The 25203-nt window shown below is 36.9% G+C and overlaps 1 protein-coding gene across 1 annotated transcript; it reads right to left on the bottom strand.

The window, feature by feature from the left end:
• Positions 1-13104: 13104 nt before the first annotated feature.
• Positions 13105-20802, bottom strand: DCN (decorin; the record flags this gene model as incomplete). The annotated part of the gene is made up of 5 exons (XM_010178557.1): positions 13105-13887; positions 14958-15096; positions 18965-19058; positions 20251-20364; positions 20553-20802. Coding segments are annotated over 5 exons (792 nt in total), but the record flags the coding sequence as incomplete, so codon positions are not given.
• Between the last annotated feature and the right edge of the window lie 4401 nt (positions 20803-25203).

Below are 25203 nucleotides of genomic sequence, written 5' to 3'. Positions count from 1 at the left end.
GGAAAGAAAGAGATGGACTTGGCAAACTTGGCTAGCTCACTGCCTATTGTTTGTATATACTAATGCTGCATCAATGTAGACCTCCTTTGAAAATCATTGGGTGCTAAACCTCTTCCCTTAATCTAGATCTATTTTAAAGTACTGCTCACTGTCATTTTTAAAATCAAACACCTTGGAAAAATCTTCTGCTACTACAGAAGACCCTGTTATCCTCCAAGTTTGTAATCACATGAGCAAGTAAAGGCTTGCTAGATAATATCTACTGTATCATTAGTTTTTTTATTAGTATCATTTCTGACGTTCTTTGTCACTTAATTCATTACCAACTGAATGCTGTATCAGTTTTTTACATTACTTTTCCTGGGACTGATGGCAGTTTAATAGGCTTGAGGTATAGTATCTACCAATTTGTAGTCCACGAATACCAGCAATGCAGTGGTGTTCCCAGGCTCATGGAAATGTACTGTAAATGAACCAAAGTTCTCTTACACAGCTTCCTAAGACATTTAGTTACAAATTATTATGGCAACCCAATTTAGAAGTATTTATCTCTAGCAAATCTTACTTAGTTTTTTCCCTTTAGATCATACCCTCATATGATAATCCTCATATGATAAAATTATATCAGTCTGAGGAAACATTGCCACTGGTATCTTCAGTGCAACTCATTTTCATTTTTGTGTTATTAGCAATATGTACCAAGACACTATTACGTATGCTTTAAATTTTATTCATACTTCATGTCTCATACTTTAATTTTTTTTCACTTCCAATTACATTTCACTTTTCTACTGAAACAAGCAAGCTTATCGCTAAAATTGGCCTTTTTTTGGTTGTAAAACCGGAGGAGGAAACGTATTTGAGGACAATCTCTTAAATTCTTTTTAAGTATAGGTATTCTTATTTTTCTTCTAATTTTTTCCTCCCAGACAAATTTGCTCATCCTTTTCCTGTTTGGGGACATTTAGCTCCTCTGAAATACTGGCTGGAAATGTGCTTTTGACCATATTAAATGGTCAGCTTTGACAACCACAAGATTCCATTCCAGTGATTAACTTGTCTTTATTAATCATAATGAGGTCTAGAATGGATTTACCTCATGTTGTACGCAATACCTTTTGTCTTTACTCTCTGTGCAGTGTTGAGAAACTCTACTAATGCCTTATTATGGGCTACATGGTACTGCTAGCAACATCTCACAAAATAAAATTTCCCACTAGAAAAGCTGTGTAATTCATAAATTACTCCATCTTATACCTTCTGAAGACTGCCTCCACTTCTCTGTGAGACGTAGACTATCTTTTTTATAAATGGTCTCAGATGCTGTATCTCACACTTTAGTTCTACAAGATAGCAGACATAGGTATCGACATGTGTACTAGCAGTCCAAGCACTCCTCTCGATCAATGGAGAACTAGTAAATAGGTTATGGAGCCTAAGAGGTGTTTCAGCTCTCTAAAACACACACCATAACAGTATTCAGTTACCTAAATGTAGGCAGGTATAGTATCATTTGAGATGCTCCAAGGTATCCAGCTCATCTGTATAGGTTATGAGAAAGGACTTAAAGACCTGTCCTACTTTCAGGTGGCAGTTGATGAGAAAGCACAGTACTCCACAGTGCCTAATAAACCAAGGCGTCTTCATTTAGGCAATGCCTGTTTTCAAGGGGCTTCAGTCAGCTGGTAATGCAAAGACATCAGTCTGACATGCCCTGGACTGTTCAGCACATCCAAGTTGGGCTGTCTGCTACGACTCAGGATCTTGAGAAGACCTGTCTTGTCCTGTCCTGAATTGGTGGAAGGAGGCCAGGCACATCTAAGCTAATTAGAATGACATTAGACACTTATGTTTTGGTACCTGAATTGTGCCCTTGGAGCTTTAGTCCAGGAGATAGCCAGTCTCCTAAGTGAGGTAATATCCTCACTTCATGTAAACTGTCTCAGTGGTATTTTACCTAACAATTTTCTCTGTGGACTTCTCTTAGCTGAGCATTCAGCACAATGTCTGCAAAGAAATAGAGCCAAGCAAAATGAGATGTGCAATACTGGAGACAGTCATGATCTATTCCCCCACGGGATTTTCCATTTTCTTAACACTTCTTAAAAACATAATAATAAAAAAGCCAAGCAGGGAAATTTTGAGAGGTCAAACAAAGCTTAAGATAGTTCTCTGTTTCCATTAGATCATCACCTGAGTCCTTACTAAATAGTTTCCTTTTGTTTTGGTGAAGCAAATCTTTTCAATAGATTTCATATATAATTGTATGTGTTATAGGCATTGGAAAGAACAGGAAAAAAATACGGTATTTTGCATCACAAGCTTTTATAAGCTTGTTTTGAATTGAAAAGAGTGCTTGATTTGATTTAATTAAGAGTCCTTAAGGTCTCATTTTCTCTCCACCCAACCCAAGGAGGGACAAGCTGCACCAACTACCCTCATCATGTGTTGATTAAGGAGAAAACACCACTTTCCAAGTATTCTTATTCACCTCCTATAGATTTTAGACCTCTGTCTACTTAGTCTGACTCTTTCTTTCTTTACCTCTTTGTAGTTTTTGAACTTCAGTAAGCACTTAGCAACTGTATTTGGATAATTATGCATCTGTATATTTATTCAAATGTATTTCTGTTTGCTAAATGGCAAACTGATTTGAACCAAAAACTGGAATCAATATCTTTCCCTTTACAACAGCTTCCTAGCACTCTTTTTTATGTTTTCTTAATATTTATTACTTTTACTTATATAGATACCTTATGCTACAAAACAGAATAGCATTTTTGAAGATGCTGCACCTATTTGGAACAGCGATATGAAGATAATCTAAAAGGAATCTCTTTCCTTCTCTCTCCAAGTGCTAGTTTGTAATTTCTTTTGGATTTGCAGGTATGGAAAGCAAAACATTGCAATCAGAAGTTATACGTCCTTCAAACTCTCAGTCAGATCAGAACTCCATGCTATCAACTGTTCAAAGATATAAAAAGACAGAGAAAAACTTTGCCCTGAAGGGCTGAAGAAAGCGTTACAATTGACTGAGAAGAAAAATAGGAAAGCATTCAGATAGAAATCAGGTAAAAGCATTGTCAACATTTGGTTATATCAATGCAAAATATTAGTGTCACTACACATAAAATTATTTTATATAAGCAAGTGGATGACTTACCTCCCTGTTAGGCTCTACTTACACTAGTAAATCACATCATGACATTGGCATGAGGAAATATTTTTTATAGTACTAATTTATTAGAATGGGCTTTTGTATTATTCCAGCCTGAACTGAAAAATTCCTAGCCATGATTAGGGATGTACCACTGTCAACAGAGAGTTTAAATGAAGCCACCCTGTTTCCTGAGGTAAAGATAGCCTTACCGTAGAGATGAGACTAAGTCATACTAGTTGGTCCAGAACTGGAAAATTGAATTATTTCACTTAATAATACAGATGCAGCTTTATACTCTGGGATACAAGCTGGGCCATCAATAAGAAAATAGACATTCAGGTCATTCATTTCACCGTTTTCTAAAAATTTATATGTGATGGCATGCGTGTGTGTGTGCATATGTGAATCTTTCCTTACACTGAATTTTTGAAGATACATGGATTATTTTTAATATTCAAAAGAGAAACAAATATGTTCCAGAAATAAGATCTGATTCTAAGCTTTAGCAGAGTAATAATTTTTTAAGTGGAAAAGCTGGTTTCACGTAGAACTGCTGACACAAACTTAGCTACAGCAGTACCAGTGAGCAACACTATAATTTAGGTCATGTTCCTATCCAATAGATTACTTTGGTAATACAGCTAGCCAATTGTGGTATAACAAAATCCATTGCTCCTGTTCTGATCTCATGAAAGCTGAATGAGACCCTCTTGTTTCCAGAGCTGAGCATCACACATTTGTAGTAACTTTGCTCATGAACGGAAGGATTTTAGGCTATGTTTTGGCAGTTAAATCTTTGCATTTATTATGGAACATTTAGCACAATAGTAACTGAATAACCCTGAGAGTACCTGATGTCAGAAAACAACATAAACGGGGCAATCACATTAGGAAGACCCACACCTTTTGTAAAAGAGTTTTGGTGAGGTTTTCCTGCTTTTCTCCTATCCTACTGAGGTTTACTCTTCCTCCTCTCTGGGACTTAGAGGGTTTTTTGAGGCATAACAAATGACAAAAGCTGGTTCTGAGCACATGTGTGACATGTGAGCATGTCTGTTTCCTCATGTCCCCTACATCCAGACCCATCAGAGATTTGTGTCTTCTCAGAGTGGTGACTTTTCAAGGGAACCCACATGAGGGTCATGCTTTCAAGCACATGGGGAACAAATGTTCAGGTGATAGCCCACAACTTCTTGATTCAAAGCACAGTGAAAAGAAGAAGGTGTTTGCTTTACCAATAAGCATTATATCTTCTCCTGAAAGACACCACTAATGGCTTGCCATATTTTCACATGTCTGAAAATGTCAAGAAATGTGTTTTCCAAGGCCTTGGAAAACAGTGTTTGGGCTCCTAATTCACTCAGGTCATACTGAACATTTTGTTCCATGCCTATGTGTTTCTCAGTCTAGTAAAGGCCATCTTGTCTATGTCTGAACCACCTGTTAAGCTTGGAGCTCAGAGTTTCCTCAGGAAGAACTCATTTATTTCCCATACTTCAAGCTTGCAAACAAGGCTGTTGGAGTGATTGGGGACTTCTGCAAGCTCTATATATGACAGCACACCACGTCCCAGGCCCTGAGCATGCCAGCAGGTTCTGATTGCCCTGACCAGCCTCATCCAAGTATTCCAGCCATGCTGTCTCCACCCATTGGCCCAGCAGCTGAATTTAAGCTGAACCCCTAGCCTTAGTTGTGTTGGTTTTGTACCTGATGTTATCTTATTGACTTGATATCTGATCTTAACCTTGAACCTGCCTCTTCAGTGGAGATTCAGTGGAGGGACAATCACTGGATGGTTGGCCAGCCCTGGCTACAGTCACCAAACCAGCTCTGCTCTTCTTCATTAGGTGCTGTGGGACTGTACACTGTGCTCATGAGGTTGCTGCCCTGCCTTGCGTAACCACTGGCTCCCAGCTTGCCTTTCCTTGCACAGCTGCCCTCTCTTACTGAACTCTGACAATAAGCTCAGGGAAAGGACAAGGACCTGAGCTTAAATGTAGCTCCTGGAACAACGAGTGGTGGGCATCTAGGTAGGCAGAGGCTCTGGAAGAGTATGGTCATGGCAACAAGAGCCTCCTGGTGTAGTCGGGGCCCTGGTACCACATATGGAATTACAGAATGGTTTGCATTGGAAGGGACCTTTAAAGATCATCTAGTCCAACCTCTCTTCCATGGACAGATACATCTTTCACTATATCAGGTTGCTTAAAGCCCTGTCCAACCTGGCCTCGAACACTGCCAATGATGGGGCATCCACAATTTCTCTGTTCCAGTGTCTCATCACCCTTAACATAAAGGATGTCTTTCTTGTTTCCAACCTAAATATACTCTCTTTCTGTTTAAACCATCGCCGCTTGTCCTGTCACTACAGGCCCTGGTAAAAAGTCTGTCTCCATCTTTCTTATAAGCATCCTTTATATATCGAAAGACCACAATAAGGTCTCCCCGAAGCCTTCTCTTCTCAAGGCTGAACAACTCCAATTCTTTCGGCTTTTCTTCATAGGAGAGGTGTCCCAGCCCTCTGACCATTCTTGTGGGTGTCCTCTGGACCTGCTCTAACAGTTCCAATACTTTCTTGTGCTGAGAACCTCATAACTGGATGCATAACTACAGGTGGGGTTCTCATAAGAACTGAACAGAGGGAGACAGTCATCTCCCTTGACCTACTGACCATGCTTCTTTTTATGCAACCCAAGATGGGATTGGCTTTCTGGGTTGCAAGAGCACATTGCAGGCTCATACCCATTTTTTTATCCACCAGCATCCCCAAATCCTTCTCTACACGTCTGCTCCCAATCCATTTATCACCCAGTCTATACTAATACAGGGATTTTTCTCAACCTTCATGAAGTTCACATATGTTCATGTACCACCACACATGCTCCCATACCAGCCCAGAAACTGTCCATGAGATAGCCAAGTGTTTAAAAATATTTTATATCTCCTTTCTCTCACTTGAACTGGGAGGGAAAGTGGAGTGAGGTGGGAGGCATCCGCAGCTTCCTCCTCTGTAGGGCATAGCTTTGGTAAACAGGGCGCATCTTCTCCAATTCCTATTCCCGCTGTCTTTTTCCGCTCTGCAGAATAATATAAAATCATTGTGTAGGTGTATTTTTCCATAGCGTGAGCTCCTTCCTGCTGCCTAGGATATAGGGAACACAACAATCCTATAGGTCAGAATTCTGACAAGGAAGTTCAAATTAAATATTACCATTTCACAGTAATTTAGTCCTTTGACAGCAGTAAGAAGCCTACCTATTTAACTTTTTCCATAAAAATCCAATTATCTGCATCTGTTGAAGAGCAGTTCACACAATCTTCTCTGTCTCCCTGCACAGTCCTCTCTGTCTCCCTGTAACCTACACATGCAGTGGCTCCTACTATATATAAAAAATGATTGGCATGTCTTTAAAGAACTTGATGCTGAAAATGAGCAGTAAGTTATAGAAAAGAAAAAAAATACCCAAAGGTTAAACTTTTTCTTTAATTTTGGTGATGGCATGATGAAATATTAAATAACTTGAGGTTTAGGATCTCTCAATTGCTCTCCATTAGCCAAGACTTCACACTTCAAAGACAGTGCTTATTTTCAAGACTGCATTGCAACACATCCACTCTCTCCTTCCAGATAAGAATGATGCATATGGACAAACCTCTGAAGGATTATTCTCAGATGTGAGTAAGCCTTTTGAAGCATTTCAGTTCTCTAGAGTTTCTAACATATCCAAGCAATATTTAGAATTATTCTGTCTTTCATGTCAAGATTATTTTATGCATTTTGAAATTCCTTTTTTTTCCTGCACCCTGGAATTTGCTTGATTTTTTTATAATCTTTTGCTTCCTGCAAAGATTCAATACCTTGAAATTAAAAGATGAAAGGATTCATCAGCAGAATACTACATGATTAGCTTAATTGGACAGAGTTTTCCTGTTGAAAGGGCTTTCTAACATGATTTTAGTAGCTGACACATGGTCCTTGTTTTCCATGCCTTTATTCTAGGATTTGAACCCTTTCAAAGAGTAGCTGTGTGAAGAAGCACTAGCCTAATTCATCTCAATTAAAGTCTTCGTCTGGAAGCAATAATGTAACTTGTCCAAATCTGAAGTTTGTAAAACTAGTAACAAAATCCTTAAGGCTTTTTCATTCTAGTATATTATGGAGTTTAATATAAGTTGAATAAAAATTGTAGGTATGATTTAACATAAATTATATACTTCAGTGCTGTGGAGTCAGTAGCATAAAGAGCTAGGGAAAAAAAAACTCTGGAATTTTACTTGATTTCATGTTAGAAATGAAAATAAAAAGTTTTGCAAATTGTAAACATTTATACAGAATTAAGTAGTCATATTGCATTGTCCATTCTGCCAAAAGCTAGAAGCAACAAAAAGTACTGATTAATATTTGTGTATGTAGGCAAAATATCATGCCATTTATCATCAGAAATCATAATTTACAAGTATATATCTTCTCTCCATCTGAGTGTGAGCCAAAGACAGTACCAGTGACAATTCTTTGGATGAAATTTTTCTGGATATGAGGGTTTAGATAGAGTTTTTTGTTTGTTTAAAAACTCTTTTATATTTAGACAGTGGATGGCATCCATTGTTTAATTTCCCTTCAAAATTGAGTGCCCATCTGTAGCTCTCAGTTCTTCTGACTGAAAACATTGGAACTTTTCATGTGGGTAAATGATTGCAGATGCCATGCCTACAATGTTTGTTATTTTCCAAAAACTTCTTCACTGTGTTGCTTGCTGCAGCCGTACATGTGGATTCAGAAACATGACCATCACTGCTTTTCATGACACTGTAGATTCTCTGATTTTTGTTATTAGTACCCTTCATTTCTTATTGTTTTAAATGTTGTTATAATCTAAAAAATGCATGTGTGTATATATATACAATTAAAGTAATATAATTTTTTCATGTTTTGTCCATTCTTTCTCCCATGGATGTAAGTCAATTTCAGTCCCAGTTTAAGCAGGCAGTAACAGAGTATTAACATTCTTCTGGTCTGCTGACTTTAAGGCATCCACATATAAGTAATCTCCCAAGCTTTCAAGTGGCATAATGTACACACTGGGTAAGAGAACAGCCTGACAAAGCAGTTTTGAAGAAACCACAGCTTTGTATCTCAGAAAGGAAAGTGTGGAGTTTCACAGGCAGGGTAAGCAGCTGCTGTAGCGCCTGCATCCAGACTGATCCTCAGGCACTCATAGTGCACCAACAGCCCTGAACTTTCAGAGCAGGAAGCAGGGCAGGAGACCAAAGGCTGTTTTATGTCACTTCAAATACATCCATTCATGAGTCCAGCCGACAGAGTGTTTGTGTTGAGTTTAATTCAAACACTGAAACAGTTTTAGTGCCTTTTCAGGAGACGCACAGATACTTTGTGCTGTTGCAGCTGGAGCTGCCGGAGCACTGTTAGAGTAATGTTATATATTAAAATTTATCAACTATTTTTAGTTCAAATATTTCAGTTTGACGTTGATGCTCTTAATATTGAGCATCTCACATGCCATGTTTCCCCTTTAGTTTTGGCCAAACTTGTTACTAACATGCTCCTTAGTTTCTTTTTCTTGAATAAAACACTTCCAACTAAATTAACACCAACTAAACCCTTCAGTGGTTTAAAATTCAGAATGGAAAAAAACCCAACCACCTGGTAATAGCTTGGTAAAGACTGTGAAAATAAAGCCACTTCTTTTGAAAACAAAATAAATACAGAGGTGCAGCAAAATTGATTTCAGAAAAATGTGTATATTCAAAGAGGATGAGCAGAAACAGATCCACATACAAAGGAAGAATATTTGACTGTGGACATACAAAAAGGCTATTGATTTCACAGCTATGCACTCTGATTGTTGTTTTTTTTTAAAGGAAAACTGGAAGACAACACTGTGAATTTGTGTGGCCTCTTTTCATAAAGCCTCATAAACATCTTTCCTCCTGTTTTTCACAATTGCTGAATAGTAACTTTGTTACTGTCCCTCAGTGACACTAGATGGCACTTCAGAGTAGTGGTGGGATCAGAAAGTCGTCTGAAATCCTTTCTAGTTATTTTGCGTATGATATCATGGAGGCATGAAATTAATGCTAGCATCGAACAAAAGCAATTTCTCAGCTTTTAAATACTTTGTATGACTGTGAAGTAGATAACAATATCTGTTATTAAAAAGTTGAAAACATAAGTAGAAAAATATTATAACAGAGTGGTTCCCTAGTAGGCCAAAAAAAGCCAGGTTATGGGCCAAAGAGCTGTTGCCAGGCACTGAATTTAATGGATTTGAGAAGCAGTCTGAAGAGGGAACTGAAACAAATCTGCAGAGCTGCAAATAAGAGCTCTTGTGAGTCCTCACTTGGAGTACTGCATTCAGTTCTGGAGTCCCCAGCACAAGGAGGACATCGAGCTGTTGGAGTGGGTCCAGAGGAGGGCCATGAGGATGATCAGAGGGCTGGAGCTCCTCCCCTATGGGGAAAGGCTGAGAGAGTTGGGGCTGTTCAGCCTGGAGAAGAAAAGGCTACGGGGAGACCTTATAGTGGCTTCCCAGTACCTGAAGAGGTCCTACAGGAAAGCTGGGGAGGGACTGTTTACAAGGGCAGGTTGTGATAGGATGAGGGATAATGGCTTTAAACTGGAAGAGGGTAGATTTAGACTAGATATTAGGAAGAAATTCGTTATGGTGAGGGTGGTGAGACACTGGAACAGGTTGTCCAGGGAGGTTGTGGAAGTGTTCAAGGCCAGGTTGAACAGGGCTTTGAGCAACCTGTTCTAGTGGGAGGTTGAGAGGAGTGGCAGGAAGTTTGGACTGGATGATCTTGAAGGTCCCTTCCAACCTAAACCATTCTATGATTCTATGATTTAAGAGATGATCCTTTCCTGGAAATGAAATTCAATTTTATATAATTTATAAATCATTATTCAACTACATGATGACTATCTGTAACCTAGCACACTTCAGGAGAAACCAAACAGCTCCCTCAGGTCTAGGCTTTCCAAAAGTGCACACACATTTTCTGTTAACAAAACCATATATTGCTAAAGAATGCTGTTTTTCAAAACTTTGCTAGAAATCAGTTAGCTCCTTCCTACACGCTTGTCCAGAAGGTAAGAAACTTACAATATTGCCATGAAACTGCAGTAAAAGGTTAAAGAAACATAAATTCTTCAAGACTTTCTTTTCATTTTCAACTTATTTAGTCAATTCAGTAGGAGATACAATGGAGCATGTTCTCTAATTAAAAACTTCTTACAGGATTTTAATTAACACTCCAGTCACATTAACAAATAAGGGAAAAGTGACAAAAATAGCAGAAAATATTTGCCATAATTCTGAAAAGCTCTTTAAATAAGAAAAAGAGAAGTCCAAACATTTACTCAAGCATGTTCCTGAGTAGCATGAAGAATTATAGGAATTATTAATTTAAGATCATAGAAAATACATTGTTGTCTTTAATTTTATTATTCTGTCTTCTTTATCACAAAAATATTTTTTAAACATATTATGAGAAAATTAGTTTCTAAAAGACAATGGCAAGCAAGTGCTATTATTTTAGCTTGAATTTTGTATTTGGTAGAAAAATTAAAAAGCCTCTGTGTGTCAGTTAAATTCTTCCATCATTCTTGTAGCTGAGAAATTGTCACTACACCTTTTTATTCTCATATCTCTTTTTTCTACCAGCTTAAATTTTCAGATTATTAGGATATGTTTTGTTTCAGGCTCACTAGGAGGGTCTATTCTCACACCTGAGAAATGGTCACACCCTTGTCTGTAGTGAGCCCTCTGTGGCCCAGGGATGCAGGAGAGGATGAGATACAGAATCACAGAATCAAGGAATCATTAAGGTTGGAAGAGACCCCTAAGATCATCAGATTCAACCATCAACCTAGCACCACCATTCCCACTAAACCATGTCCTAAAGTGCCACAACCATACGCTTTTTAAACATCTCCATGGATGGTGACTCCACCGCCTCCCTGGGCAGCGTGTTCCAGTGTTTGATCACTCTTTCAGTCATACATTTTTCCTAATATCCAAACTAAACCTTCCCTGGTACAACCTGAGGCCATTTCCTCTTGTCCTGTCACTAGTCACATGGAGGAAGGGACCAACACCTACCTCTCTACAACCTCCTTTCAGGTAGTTGTAAAGAGCAATAAGGTCTCCCCTCAGTCTTCTCCAAATTAAACCCCAGCTCCCTCAGCCACTCCTCATAAGACTTATTCTCTAGACCCTTCACCAGCTTTGTTGCTCTTCTCTGGACATTCTCCAGTGCCTCAGTATCCTTTCTGTAGGATGCATCAATAAACAAGGATTTTATTCCTTTATGTATTTGAGTCCTACAGGTTATTTTGTGACCGTTTACCATCTTCATACTTCATGGAGTGATCAGAGATGCACTGTTGGATCTAAAGGCTTTCTACATCAGCTCTCTTATTTCTTTCCACCCAACTGTTTATAGCTTGTTTGGGTTTGTTCTTTGTTCCTTTATTTCTTTTTTATTTTGGTTTGGTTTTAAGTAGAAGAGCCATCTGTTCTGTATTTATATGAAAAGAAGTTTTAAAACATTGGGCTTCCCACTGCTTTGAAGTCTCTGCAGATGCTGCGTGTGGATTGGACTTAGGATAGGGTCCCATCAGTTAGATGTTATGGGTATGGCTGCACAATTTATGGAAAACTAACAATGTGTTTGCCTTTTGAATTGGTCATGATATTGCTGAGGTCTCATGTTACAGGATTTGCTTATTCAATTTTATTATGCAGTACTCAAAATTAGGAAAATCCCATTATCTTTGAAGCCCTTGGTTGGTAGCAAAGAATGTATTTTATGAGGAATAGCTTGTGCTTTAGCACAGAGGGCACAAAGTTTGGTATGGGACATACCTTAGATATAACAGAGGAGGACCAGGCTTCTCTGGTCTTAAAGTTGCTTCAGGTCTGAAAGAAAAGTCTTAGTCTGGAGAGATTTTAAATCCATGGAGTAGAAATGGGAAGTTTGAATATCTGTTTATATGAAGTTTTATTTAATAAGCAATTGTATAAATATCTTCCTGTAAGTTGTATCTGTATCTGCTCATTTGTACCATGTACATACAAACCCTGTGGAGTTGTTTAAGACAATGCATATTCCATTTTCAATACTTAATTACAATTAAACTTCTGACATGCTATGTTATGCTACCAAAACAGAAAATAAAGACAAAAACTTTTGAGTTTGCCTGTATTACATTATTCTTTAATATAAATGACATATAAGTTTTACAAATTAGAGAGATTGACCTTGTAGTATTATGAGGCTGCAGAAGATTCTTTTAAGGTGTCGTTTTTATTGAGTATGTGTTTAGCATTGCAGATTGGCAGTAGACATTTGCAGCCTACGTTTGATGTGTTTGCTACTCACTGGTATGGGTTGAAGAATCCAAATTTGCAGAGGGCTTCAAATCACTCTAAGAAGATACTTCTATGAATGATGCCCCAGCAATGTCCAGCTAAGCCTTGGTGTTACTTCACTTTTTATTTGGCTATACTGATGATTTTGCTTATAATCAAAATTCCACAAATTCATCTGATGGGGAGCCTGCATACATCTACTTGACAATTAAAAACATTGGTTAAAAAAAACACAGTAAATTATGCTGATGAATGTACAATGCAGAACAACTGAGCAGTGAAATTCTATTATTTTTGGTTTAGATATGTACATGGATTGATACCAATGACTAAAATCTAATACCATACTCTACAAGGCAGTCTCACTGAAGTCAATAAAACTGCTCTTGTGACTAAGGTGAGAGGGATTTGCTCTAGAGAAATTCAGTCACTGAGCTCCAGACATAGGTTACAGCTTTTGCACTGCAGACTACTCATTATTTTATTCAATAGGATTATGTTAGGCTAATCCTGAATAGCATTACTCTAGAAGAATGGCAAACTTAAAAGAACTATGTGTACAATATGAATTTATTTTATTTTTCCAAAATAATGACATTAGCAACAACTTTATTTGCCTCTGCTAAATAGATACATTCAGAATTAGCTTAGTGTTATACTGGATATTTTTAAACCTCCAGGGCTTGAAATAAATTGAAAGGAGGTAACTCTCACCTTCTCAAGTCTCGAGATTATTTGAGAGTCCTTTTTCCCTCTACTGTTTTTTGTGGCTATAAAAATAACCTCAATCACTATCTTTTACTCTTTTTTTATATTGTAGCTTGACAAATATTTACTCCGAATCTCATATACAGTGGAATCTGAAAACCTGTAGCATTCAGTAAACTGAAAAATACCACAGAAAGCATGCTGGAAAAGAAGGCTGAATAAGTCAGTTTAAAGCACAGTTGTCAATTCTTTTTGGTGGTATGCTTGATCTTGTACATCTGTAATGATTCATTTATTCTACATCAATAGATCATCTCCACTTTAAAATGAAGTTTCTGGTATTTTGCATTAATTGTTAGCAACAATTTTTTGAACAGGCCTATTACAACAGGTACTTTAGCTGAAAAAGAACCGAACCCCTTCTTTAGACATCTATTTGTAATTTCCAATCTGTACTGCAGAGCGTTCATGGATACACCGGAAAGCAGAGGGCTGGATTTCCCAGTACTGTACAGGGTTGCTGAAAAGACTGACACCGGAATAGCTAGCCTTTTTGGTGTTGTAGCCAAGAGGGCAAAAGTCGTTTATACCAACTGAAGCAATTTTGTTGTTGTGAAGATAGACCACCTGAAAAGGACAGAATTATAGAAGTGAGAAGATATTGTGGCAAATAAGAGAAATTATTTGATCTCAAACACTTGGTATATATTGTACAATGTTATATAGAGTAAAAATATGTCCTTTTTTCCAAACAAATGCTTGATTCTGCTTACCTTTTGAAATATCTTTACCTTTTGTGTATATCCAATTCAAAATAATTTATAGAGAAAGACCAGAAACTCTGCATGGAAATCTAACAACACTACTATCATTTGATAATTCTGTAACCAAAATAAGAAGTCAAAGATATGGAATTATTAATACAGCACTGTGGTTCAGAAGCATGTGCTGGATATAATGTATTTGGTGCTAACTGGTTTCTCTCAAGCACTACCACTTTATCTCTCATAGGTGAAACTGTACAGGACTCAGAGTCAAAGTAATCACTTATGATGTTTTAAAATAGCTGATGAATGTTACTTTGCTTCAGAGTCACCATTTCTGATGAATTTTTCCAAGCTGCATGCAAGTGGTGATTTACATTTCAGAGTCTCCATTCTTTGAGAGCTTTCTTTCCTGTAAAATCTTAGTCCAAGAGAAGGCGGATTTTAACTGGTTCCAAGAGGCCATATTTCTAGCTGGCCAGCCACACAGACCTCAAAAATACTGCTGATGTGAAAAGCATATTGTGTTTCTGCCCTCCTGGAGGCATAGCTTTGTGAGATGCCAAAGGGAAGGTTCTTGGGAAAGGTTGAAAATGTCACTGTGTAGAGTTGAAAGAAAAATCAACAGAAGTAATTATCTTTGAAAGCATTTCTAAAGTAAAGAGGAAATCAAAGTACATGACTAATCCCATATTTTTGGTGTCCTCAGACACACTGAGATACAAAGACCTATACACTTCCATAGCCACACCCACACAAAAATCTTCCTGCTGTTTGCAACTTTCCCATGTCTGTTCAACAGTTTATGAAACTTTTATCAAGTTACCTTTTGCATAAATACTTTATATGTTTCTGTTCAAGAATGAATAACCACACAAATACCACTCAGAATCTTTCAACTATTGCTCTCTGAGACAGTATGATAAACTTTACCTGGATATATTTGTGGTCACCAAGCCCACCAGGTACTCTGACAAGTTCATTGTTGTTCAAATGGAGCTCTCTCAGATGAGGTACATTGTTAAGAGAGCCATTTTCAACTGAAGAAATACTGTTGAAGCTAAGACCCAATCTGAAAACAAACAAACAAACAAAAATATGTTAAACTTACTCACATAACTATCTTGGGTTGATTACTTCTATACACTACTGTCATAGAACAGACTGGGCTAATATTCAGAATTATGTGGGAGGTATGGAGTCATCACTGGGCACTAGTTTAGTTCCTAGTTATAGTTTAGAACATAATTAAATACAAGTTTGACATCTGATATGAACTGTCATAATTATAATGATACCATTCAACTTGTGCTCATGGTACTGCATACTTTCATGAGCTTTATGATTAATGCCACTGTAAATATGTAGTGTGTACCTCCATAGGCATCAGTTGTTCTTTAAAGGCTGAGTTAAGTGATTATTATATGACTTTAGGAGGACTGGCTGTAACTTTCTTTGTCAAACAACATAATCCAAGGTGACCAGAACTGTTAAATTTAAAAATTCACCACAGCCTTCTAAGATACTTATGTAGTTAGAGCCATGTTACAAACTGGAAACAGGAGCTGAGTCATACATAATGATCAGTTCATCAGGACACAGAAGTGGGACGTACACATTTTTTCTAGGTTCCAGTCCAAGAGCTTTCACCACAAAAACATTCTTCCTCTTCATAAATACACATTCTGTGTTTACTAGCATAATTTATACCAAATTTGGAAAATATGATCCTATCTGTGTATTTGTGTGTTAATACTATTCCAGTTTGCAATTACCAGATTATGGAATTTTTTTAAGAGTCTCATATGTTACAAGGCTCTGTGTTGCAGTAAGGAATTCAGTGGTAATTCTGCAGGAGTTCTCATCATCAGGATGATGTCCTTTGAGAAAATTATGCCTATAAAGGCTAAACCTACTTCATCTAGCTTGCTTTATCTTTTTTCCCCTATATCCTTGCTAGAATTTGGTCACGAAGAATTTTCATTTAAAAGTTATTAGAACAAAATTCCTTTTAAGTAGAGGATATAAAGATTTAGTAAAGCTTGGAGGATTTAATACTACAGAGCAATGTAGACTGAAGATCTACAGAATGTCTTCAAAGAACTTCAGTAAAGGATACTTAGAGTGAATGTCTCTAAAACGATTGGGGAAAAAAAGCACACCAGTTTGGCAAAAAGCTCAAAAATCTTGGTTGACACATATGTAAAAATATGCTCTCTACTTAGGCAGGTCTGTAAGCAGATATGTCACACTTAAGGAGATTAGCATGAAAAAAGCAGTTATGACTTTCATATTGGTCTGTTGGAGCAAAAGTAGCACCTTTATACACCATAAGGATGGACAACATCCATCTGTGGATTAGCTTATGCAGGGAAACTCTTTTTGGGAAAGTAAAATTGGAGGAGTCTGTAGAAAAGTGGATCTCAGTCCCACAAGCAGTGAAATTATATGTAGTTACATCTCATCTAAATGTGTTACAAACAAACTCTCAGTCACTTGAGTCTATGTTTACAAACAAAAGACAATATTAGTGTGTAAAATACAGAGCGATTAATAGTGTTAGGAAAGAATTAGTCTTCATCTCTCTTTTCACATGGGAACAAAAAGGGAAGGATTTGAAAAGTCACTCTTGCTTACTACAATATATTGACATACTATTTCCTTTTATATTAGTGAATATGTAATGTATTTCCACTATTTTAGCTGATCTAGTCACAGCGCCCTCGGCCAGTCAGTAACATCATTAAAAACATATCTAAAAAGTTAAGAAATTCTCAAATGTTCTTTTCACTTTCTTTTGCCTCCAACATCTCTGCTTGCCCATTCCAACTTTTCTGTTATATGCCCTTTAACAAACCATGGTGCTCAAGATATTGTTATTCAGAGGTTGATGTGACTTTCACTCTAGGGAGCTAGATCTTTTCAGTAAACTTTAATAGGCTCTGGACTTTAGTAACATCAGTTGTGTAAAGTGTATATCCTCCTGTGGAGCTCATTCCTGCATGAAAACAGCAAAGTCTTTGGTGTACAAAAATGAGATTTTTTTTTTATACTGCGTAGCTATATGAAGACTTTTGGAAGACTTAAGAGTAATTTTACAAGGAAAACAAACAAACAAAAGGACAAATATCAGTGTTCTACTATAACTCAAGAATTCAAAAGAGAATGAGTAGTAGATCTACACCAAGCGCTTTTACAGTTCAAAACACCTTAACACAGCCAGAAAAATGACCTGTTTGTCAAAGCCTAACTGTGCTTTAGGGCAGCTATTAGTCTGTTGAGCATATGTTGACATGATGCAGGAGGAGAGTGGTCTGACTCCAGACTGATGTTCCTGAAATCTTAGATGTGTAAATAAAAGCTATTTTTCAGTAGCTTGTTTCTGTGGTATAACAGGCAGATTTATCTCATATGATGACCTGGAGCTCTCCTGTAGTTCCCTCCTTTCTTTGTCTGCTCTGTTATGTCAAAAGCCCTCCTTTTTTTTTGCCAAATCTTGCCTTAATTTTCAACTTTGCAAAACAGTATTTCTGACTATGCTTAGGTTTCCACACAACCATCAGCAGAGTATCTTGTTTCTCTGTACAGTACAGCCACAATGGAAGCAGCCCAAGGTTAGATATTTTCAGTAGTCCATCAGTACTTGCAGCATAAAACCTTATTTCTTAAGGACTTCCAACAATATTGTCCATTTGATGTTGCCTGCAATGTTTTCCAAGTATTAATGTGAAAAAGCAGAAAAACTGGGTCATCTGCAGGACAACTGACACCCCACCCACCACATACACACACAAACATATCCTGCCGTAAATTACTCTCTACCTTAGTAGTTATGATCTTGTTTTGGTTTTGGAAGTTTTTATTCATAATTTCTCTAGAGGATGTTACATTTTATATTAAGTCTATATCATTAACAATAACTACTTCATAGTCCCCTAGCCAATAAATATGATTTTTTTTTCATTTTTTGAGCAGAAATGACTCCATGATCAAATATGAACATCAAGCACGGATTGAAAATCCTTATTTGACAAGCTCTAGAAAGCTGTTCTAAGTCTTATCAGCTGGAATTGCCAGATTCAAAATACATATTAAGTTATTATATACATTATTGCAGTAAATTGCTGTCCAAGCTGCTATAAGCAGTAGTAAATTTAACTGCTGTTGCTCAGCAATCTGTCTTTGATTTCTATTTTCTGCCTTTATTATGACAAGTAGAATGAATAAAATGAATAATATATCTTATATTAAAGGCCAATTTTACTATTGTAGCATGTTACCTACTTTGAACTAATTCACAAATTGTATGTTTTGACATATTTTGTATGTCTATAACTAGTCTTTGGGAATTCTCCTTTCATTTTCCTACAGTTAGAGAAACTTATTCAACAACATATTCACAGATTAGGAAAGTATAAGCACCCTGAATAAATGACCTTTTTAATTTATATTGTATGATTCTTTTTTTGTCATGTTCTTGGACTCATCAAAGACTTGCCTTTCTTGAGAAAGAGAGGAAACACTGTTTCAAGCATATTTGGTTACCACATGCTTTTTTTCCTCAGTTTCCAGAGAAAATTGCATGAGAAATGCAGCGTCACTAAAAACTGCATAAACAAGTGATGAAAATACAATGAAAGGAGCATGGCATCATTATAAATATCTAATTGCTCTCTTTATCTTTCTTTTAATCAATGAAACAGTTGTCTTGAGCATATATCACTCATCACAGTTGGAAAGTGTTGTTAGGGGAAAAAAAAAAAAAAGTGTTTTTTTCTCTGAAGCCAGTACATAAGTCTTTAGAAACTTTACCCTGCTAAGTTATGTACTGCTTCAATGACGATAACACTCACGAAGCACAGAATGATGTTTTCTAGTTGTGTGTGGGATGGTTACAATTTTAACTAACATTTTCTGTGAAAAGAAAAACAAATTCTTACTTCGCTAAGTTGGTGAGTCCAGACAGACCATCAGCATCAATTTTGCTGATTTTGTTGCCATCAAGATGAAGTTCAGTAAGGGACGGGGGAAGGCCTGAAAGAGAGAAAACCATCAAATTTCTTTTGATAAAACTGCATTATTATCTCTTTTTTAAAGGACTTGTGTTATACTGAGCCTCTTTGGCAGTAACAAAAATATTTTTACTAGACATGGCCAACAACAATTCACTGAATGAAACAAAGAACCTTCACAATCAGGGAAACTGAAAACAGCTAATAACAATTTAGTTAGCGTGAAATAAGACTAAGCTTCTAAGGTCATCATAGAACAGTTAATTCTTAAAAAAAAACAACTAAATGAAATTCTTCCCAGATACGAATTCTAGCCTTCATGATGTAAGAGAAAGAGCTTTCATTTTAGCTGAACTACCCATGCACATGAATCTACAAAAATTTGGCATCTAGATATTTAACAAATATCAGTAGCAGAAAATATTATTATAAAGATTATAAAATAATTTTAATGTTATTTTAGTATGGCACATACTAGTTGGCAATTTCTGTTTATCAGAGAAAAAAAAATTGAACCAAATATTTTAACTATCTGGGGTCCCTCAAAGGAAAATCCAAAACAGGAAATGTGGGAAGAAAGAAATAACAAGTAGTATTAACTTTCAAAAACTTTTTGGTTGTTTCAAAACAATCTACTGTCTGAAGTATGAATAAATTGAATATAATTTCCTCTGGATTTGAACCATTCTGTTTTGTTTTGCTTTGTTTTGATTTTTTAATGGGTTATATTGAAGTTCTTATTTTGTAGCAATTTGCAATGAAGTACCTTTAAAAATAGCAAATGTTTGTCTTTTGTATAGGAATAGTAATTTTGGTTTCAAACTCTCAGACTTGTGGAGGGCTGATTTTATGCTTGTAGAATTTCAGTTAATTCTACATGAGTTTAGATGTGCATAGTGTTGATCAGGCTCACAAATCAAGGTTGGAGAGTGAAAACTCTCTTACACTTTATATTTTAGCAGTGAGACAAGAAAAGCAAAATAACATAAAAAGGCTTTATTTTGAGAGTACACCACTTGTAGTGCTTCTCATAAAAGAAGAAAAAAATTTCCAAACCAATAAAAAGTCAAAAGACCAAAAAATGAAGTAAAGTAATAAAAATACTCAAAGGACTGACTCAAAGACCTTCTATGTATATATATATATGTTTTATTATTTTTCCCAGCCAACTAGAAGTCACTATATTACTCTGGAATAATCATTGCATTTCTTACCTTTTGGGATGCTAGTAATGTTGGTGTCTGCGATACGGATGTAGGAGAGCCTCTTCATCCCCTGAAAAGCTCCATTTTCAATGCCTGAACTCTTGATTGGATTGGTGCCTAGTTCTGCCAACAAAACATGGTCATGAGCTGAGCTGCAGTGTAGGTACCTATATCCTTCAGGTGAAAGCTAATTTGCAGGTAAAATCTATTGGAGCACTTCTTGGCTTTCTACATAAAATCACTGATTGAACTGAAAACAACATCTTGAAAAAACACTGAGGTGATTTTTTTATAATTTCTCATGCTCGTACCTAAGACGATCACTTGATTCAGTCCGCTAAAGACAGCTTTCCTCAACTTGGAGATCTCATTCTCGTGAGCTCGTATCTCCTGAAGAGACTTCGGCATGTTTTCTGGGAGTTCCTTCAGGTTGTTCTTGGACAGGTAGAGTCTTTCCAGTTTCTTCAGAGGAGCAAAAGCTAACGGGCTTATTTTGCTGATTTTGTTGTTAACCAGAATCAATGCCTGTGGAGTAATAATGAAGATGATCTCAGATGACCACTGGAGAAATTATTTTAGGAATGAAACATTTAAAAATCATTATTCTTTTCTAGGTTCTTTTGATGTCTTTTGATGACCAACCTAGTGAGCTGAAGAAAATGCACTGCAGTACCAAAACAAATAGATTTAGAACTTCCCAAACAGTGAAAGATAAACAAGGTCTACATTACAAATACAAGTGTTATGTCATTGCTGAGATATAGGCAGGTTCTGTTAACATCCATAACTTATACCAAATAAGTATAACCGTTATACTTGAAAGCTGTGTAGAACAAGTCATTCACGTATAACTAACATAATCAGTTGTATTTGTGGGGTATTTTTCCTAGTTTTGTGTATTATAAGGATACTTTTATACCTTACCCATCATCACACAAGCATCTTAATGAGTTTTTCCTGAACAGAAAATTCTATGACTCAGTACAGTGAAGGCACAGTCTAGCTTACTAAAAATATGCATATCATCACCTCTTTCCTGTTAGTCTTATGGACTGCACTTACTAGATTTCTGTCTGATAATAACCTCATTCTTACAGAGATATAAGCTATTTTTTTGGTGACTATAACTTGGTATGTAAGTGGAACAATCTGAAGTGTCATACTCTATGTCCTGCAGTTAGGGATCATAAACCATATTCATTCTCCCTACTATATAGGTGTCTGATCTACTTCTTACAATTATGATATCTAGACTTAGGGTAACTCCAAGCAAATTAGCTCTCTGTACTATCAGGAGAGAAAGGTCTCCATAAAAACTCCATTACCTATAATAGGCGGTGTCCATATTCCTCTGAAATTTTAGATTATTGCTAAGTCTCTTTTTGATTAACCAACCATGACATAAAAAAGGGAGAAGAAAATCCCATTACTGTCAGAACAGTAATTCAGCTAATGGAAGGAATTTCAGGTATGATACATATGAGAATGAATCTTATTATTCCATCTGTTTGCTATCTACTTATCAGAATTACAGTGCTGCATGTTTGTGCAGTGAATTAGGTAGAAAGGACTGTATAAATATAGATATCAATATCCATTTATGTTTATTACTAGAGAATAGCTATAGAACATCTTTGTTCACAAACTCCATTACGTTATTTTCAGAAACAGAAGACAAAAGTTGCTGCTAAACCACAGATTTTTATATTACATACACTAGTATTAAAATTCAATGTATTTTAATATACTTTTAATGTTTTCAGAATTACACTTCAGTCTGTTTCTTGGAGGAAAATTGACCATTCAGCTCCTTCCACAATCAGTTGAGTATTAAAACAGAGCAAAGAAGTGTATCAGCATCTGTGACAGTACCTCTATATCATGAAAATTGAAAAATAGGTGAAAAGATAGTTTTAAATTGTATTTGATGTGGGTTTTTTCCCTAATGGGCTGCTCTTGCTGCTCACGCTGAGCAAAGCAGGCAGTGTGTTCTCTATGTGGTTTCACTGAGTACATGTAAAGCTGAGCATATCTGGTTTGAATTTTGTATGCTAGCTAGCAAAAACACATTTGCAAGAGGAGGTAGGAAAGGTCACTCAGAGTTCAACTGAGTATTTCCTTAACAATAAGGCTCTCCCAGAATAAATACATTGGTCAGTGGAAGCCATGGCCCCAACTCTTTTATCTGAGACTGAGTTAGAAGAACTACCATGAGAAGACATGGGGTACACACAGGGTGTGGTTTCCTAAGAGTCGCCATTGCCAGAGTTGTGATACAGATGTAGATTGAGCCCATAGTGTAATACAGCTACCTGCACGATATTACAACATGGGGAAAAAAGCCTGTTATCATGACAGGTGGAGCTTGAATTATGCAAATGAGTCTCTTCCATTTTTTAATCATAACTGAAGAATTAAATGTGCTAATGTTATTTTTCTTAATTTTACCATGGATTTATTTTCATAGATAGAATCTAAGTCAATATTCAGTGAGTTTAGACTCATCAGCACTTTAAGTTTTTATCCTGCATCCTGCTTTGTACTACTTGGTCATTTCAACTAAAAATATGCCTTTTCTTGTATTCTTTTTTTTCATTTGTGAAATATTTCTTGCTGGAAATAGGTACATATTCAGCTAGGCCCTGTAATGCAAATATTCTCTGAGTAGTTGATGTTAAGAGGATTGTTACAGGTCTTCAGAGTAGAACTGATAGTTCTGACCAAACACAGAAATATGTCTCAGTATCTATGATTAAACTGTTCTGCTTTGTCAGTGCTTTCTCCTGAATATGGTCATGCTATCTTGGGGAAACACCAAAACTCTTGTTTTATTCAAGCATTAAGAAAGTATCTCATTTAGAAATTATGGTATCTATCAAAGGTATGTTTAAAATTACTGATTTCACAGTGGGAACGTATGCATGGTAGTATAAGGTAGAAAGGTATCACAAGCCTGTAGTTTTCAACTTTTTTGCACCAGAAAGTCATTTCCCACTTACACCCCTCTGTGCAAGTCTCCAGATTATTTTTTCACACTGTTGTGCAGCTGTGAAGAAGAAAAAATAAACCCACACATCAGAATTTGCAAGGGAGTTTTTACTGTCTCCCAGAGCAACAGCAAATGATGAGGATAACACAGCAGCACAGCACCTGGTGAGCCGTGCCCCTGGGCTCCTTCCTCACTTCACAGTAACTTCATTATATGCAAGACTTTACGAACCAAGTTATTAGCCGGGGAGCACTGCTGCTTACTTTCCTCTGAATGTGCCTCGTATGCTTTGCATGTAACAAAAGTTAAAACAAAACACAACAAAATAAAATGAAAAACTCTGGGGAATTTAGAGGTCAACAAAAACAGGAACTAGAGGAGAAAAACCTAGGGAAAACATCTGCAGGCAATGCTATTGAGGAAGAAATGTTAGGCAAAAACACGCCACATGGACTAGCTATCCTAAATAAAGCCCAGATGGCAAGATGGGGCACTATATTCACCTTGTCAAAGGATGTATAATAATTTTGTACATGGCAAGGAGTACTTGGAAGGAAAAATAAGGGTCAGCCTGAAATGCTGAAAATGCTGGAGCCCTTGGCCACAGATAGCACTTGTGATACTGCTAATATTAAATGATTTGGCAAATTAAAGAAATGGGACAGGCTACAACAGAGCCAAAGGAATTGATACTTTTATTCAAAAATCTATCTTCTACACTTCCATTTTCAGTAGAGAATAAGATATTTCTTTTAAAATAAATGCACTTATAAAAAAAAAATAAAGCATATCACCAATTCCCAATAGAAAAGGCTGAGCACACCGATGCACAGCTTTCAGACTTGGTATGGCTGCTAAGTTATTTAGTCAAAGGTAAGAAAAGAGGCAAGAAAGAATCACAGAATCACAGAATCGCTCGGTTGGAAAAGACCTCTGAGATCATCATGTCCAACCCCGTTCCTGTCTACCCCCTAAACCATATCCTTGAGTACCTCATCTACCCGCTTTTTAAATACATCCAGGGATGGTGACTCCACCACCTCCCTGGGTAGCCTGTTCCAGCTTCTGACGACCCTCTCAGTAAAGAACTTCCTCCTTATCTCTAACCTGAACCTCCCTTGGCACAGCTTGGTGCTGTTACCCCTTGTTCTATCCTCCATCACCTGGGAGAAAAGACCAGCACCCACCTCTCTACAACCTCTCTTTAGGTAGCTGTAGGTGGTGATGAGGTCTCCCCTCCCTTCTCTTCTCCAGGCTAAACAACCCCAGTTCCCTCAGCCGCTCCTCATAAGGCTTGTTGTCCAGATCCCTCACCATCCTTGTGGCTCTTCTCTGAACATGCTCCAGAATCTCAACATCTTTCTTATAGTGAGGGGCCCAGAACTGAACACAGTACTCAAGGTGCGGCCTCACCAGTAGGAAAATAAAGAGGCACAAATACATCAAGGATTTAAGTCAGCACTTGGTCAGGCTTACAGGGTTAATAGCAGTTTCCTATGAGTAAGAGAAAAATTAGTTCCCATCCACATTTTCCTGAGATAAATACCTTTTTTCCTTGTCATATATAGCATACAAATATTGCATTGTAAATACTGACTCTGTTATAATATGATATTGTAGTAGTATCTGTGGACCACCTTATCATGACCAGAACTTTAAGCACTGCTCAGAAAATTAAAAAAAAAAATCCAAGCTTTGCTCCAAAGATGACTTACTTTTTACTGAAACACCTCTGGTATTAGTGTAGTAAGAAAAAAAAAAAATAAGAATTTACTGTATGACAGGAATAGATGCTGGCTCAGTTGAAGTCAGTGGGAATCTGGCCATTTAGCTCTCTCTGGCCTGGTTTCTACCTCAAATATTTATTCCCAAAACAAAAAGGAGGATTCACGATTCAGGAAAATTTTGGAACACTTGTTGGCCGGCTTTTGTCAAAATACGCCCTGACAAACTGCAGAGGGAGTGTGTGGCAA

Source organism: Mesitornis unicolor, unplaced genomic scaffold (assembly GCF_000695765.1).
Source record: "Mesitornis unicolor isolate BGI_N332 unplaced genomic scaffold, ASM69576v1 scaffold8942, whole genome shotgun sequence".
Lineage (NCBI taxonomy): Eukaryota > Metazoa > Chordata > Aves > Mesitornithiformes > Mesitornithidae > Mesitornis > Mesitornis unicolor.
Note: the sequence above shows the minus strand (reverse complement) of the source record. Positions and strands in the feature narration are given on the sequence as shown.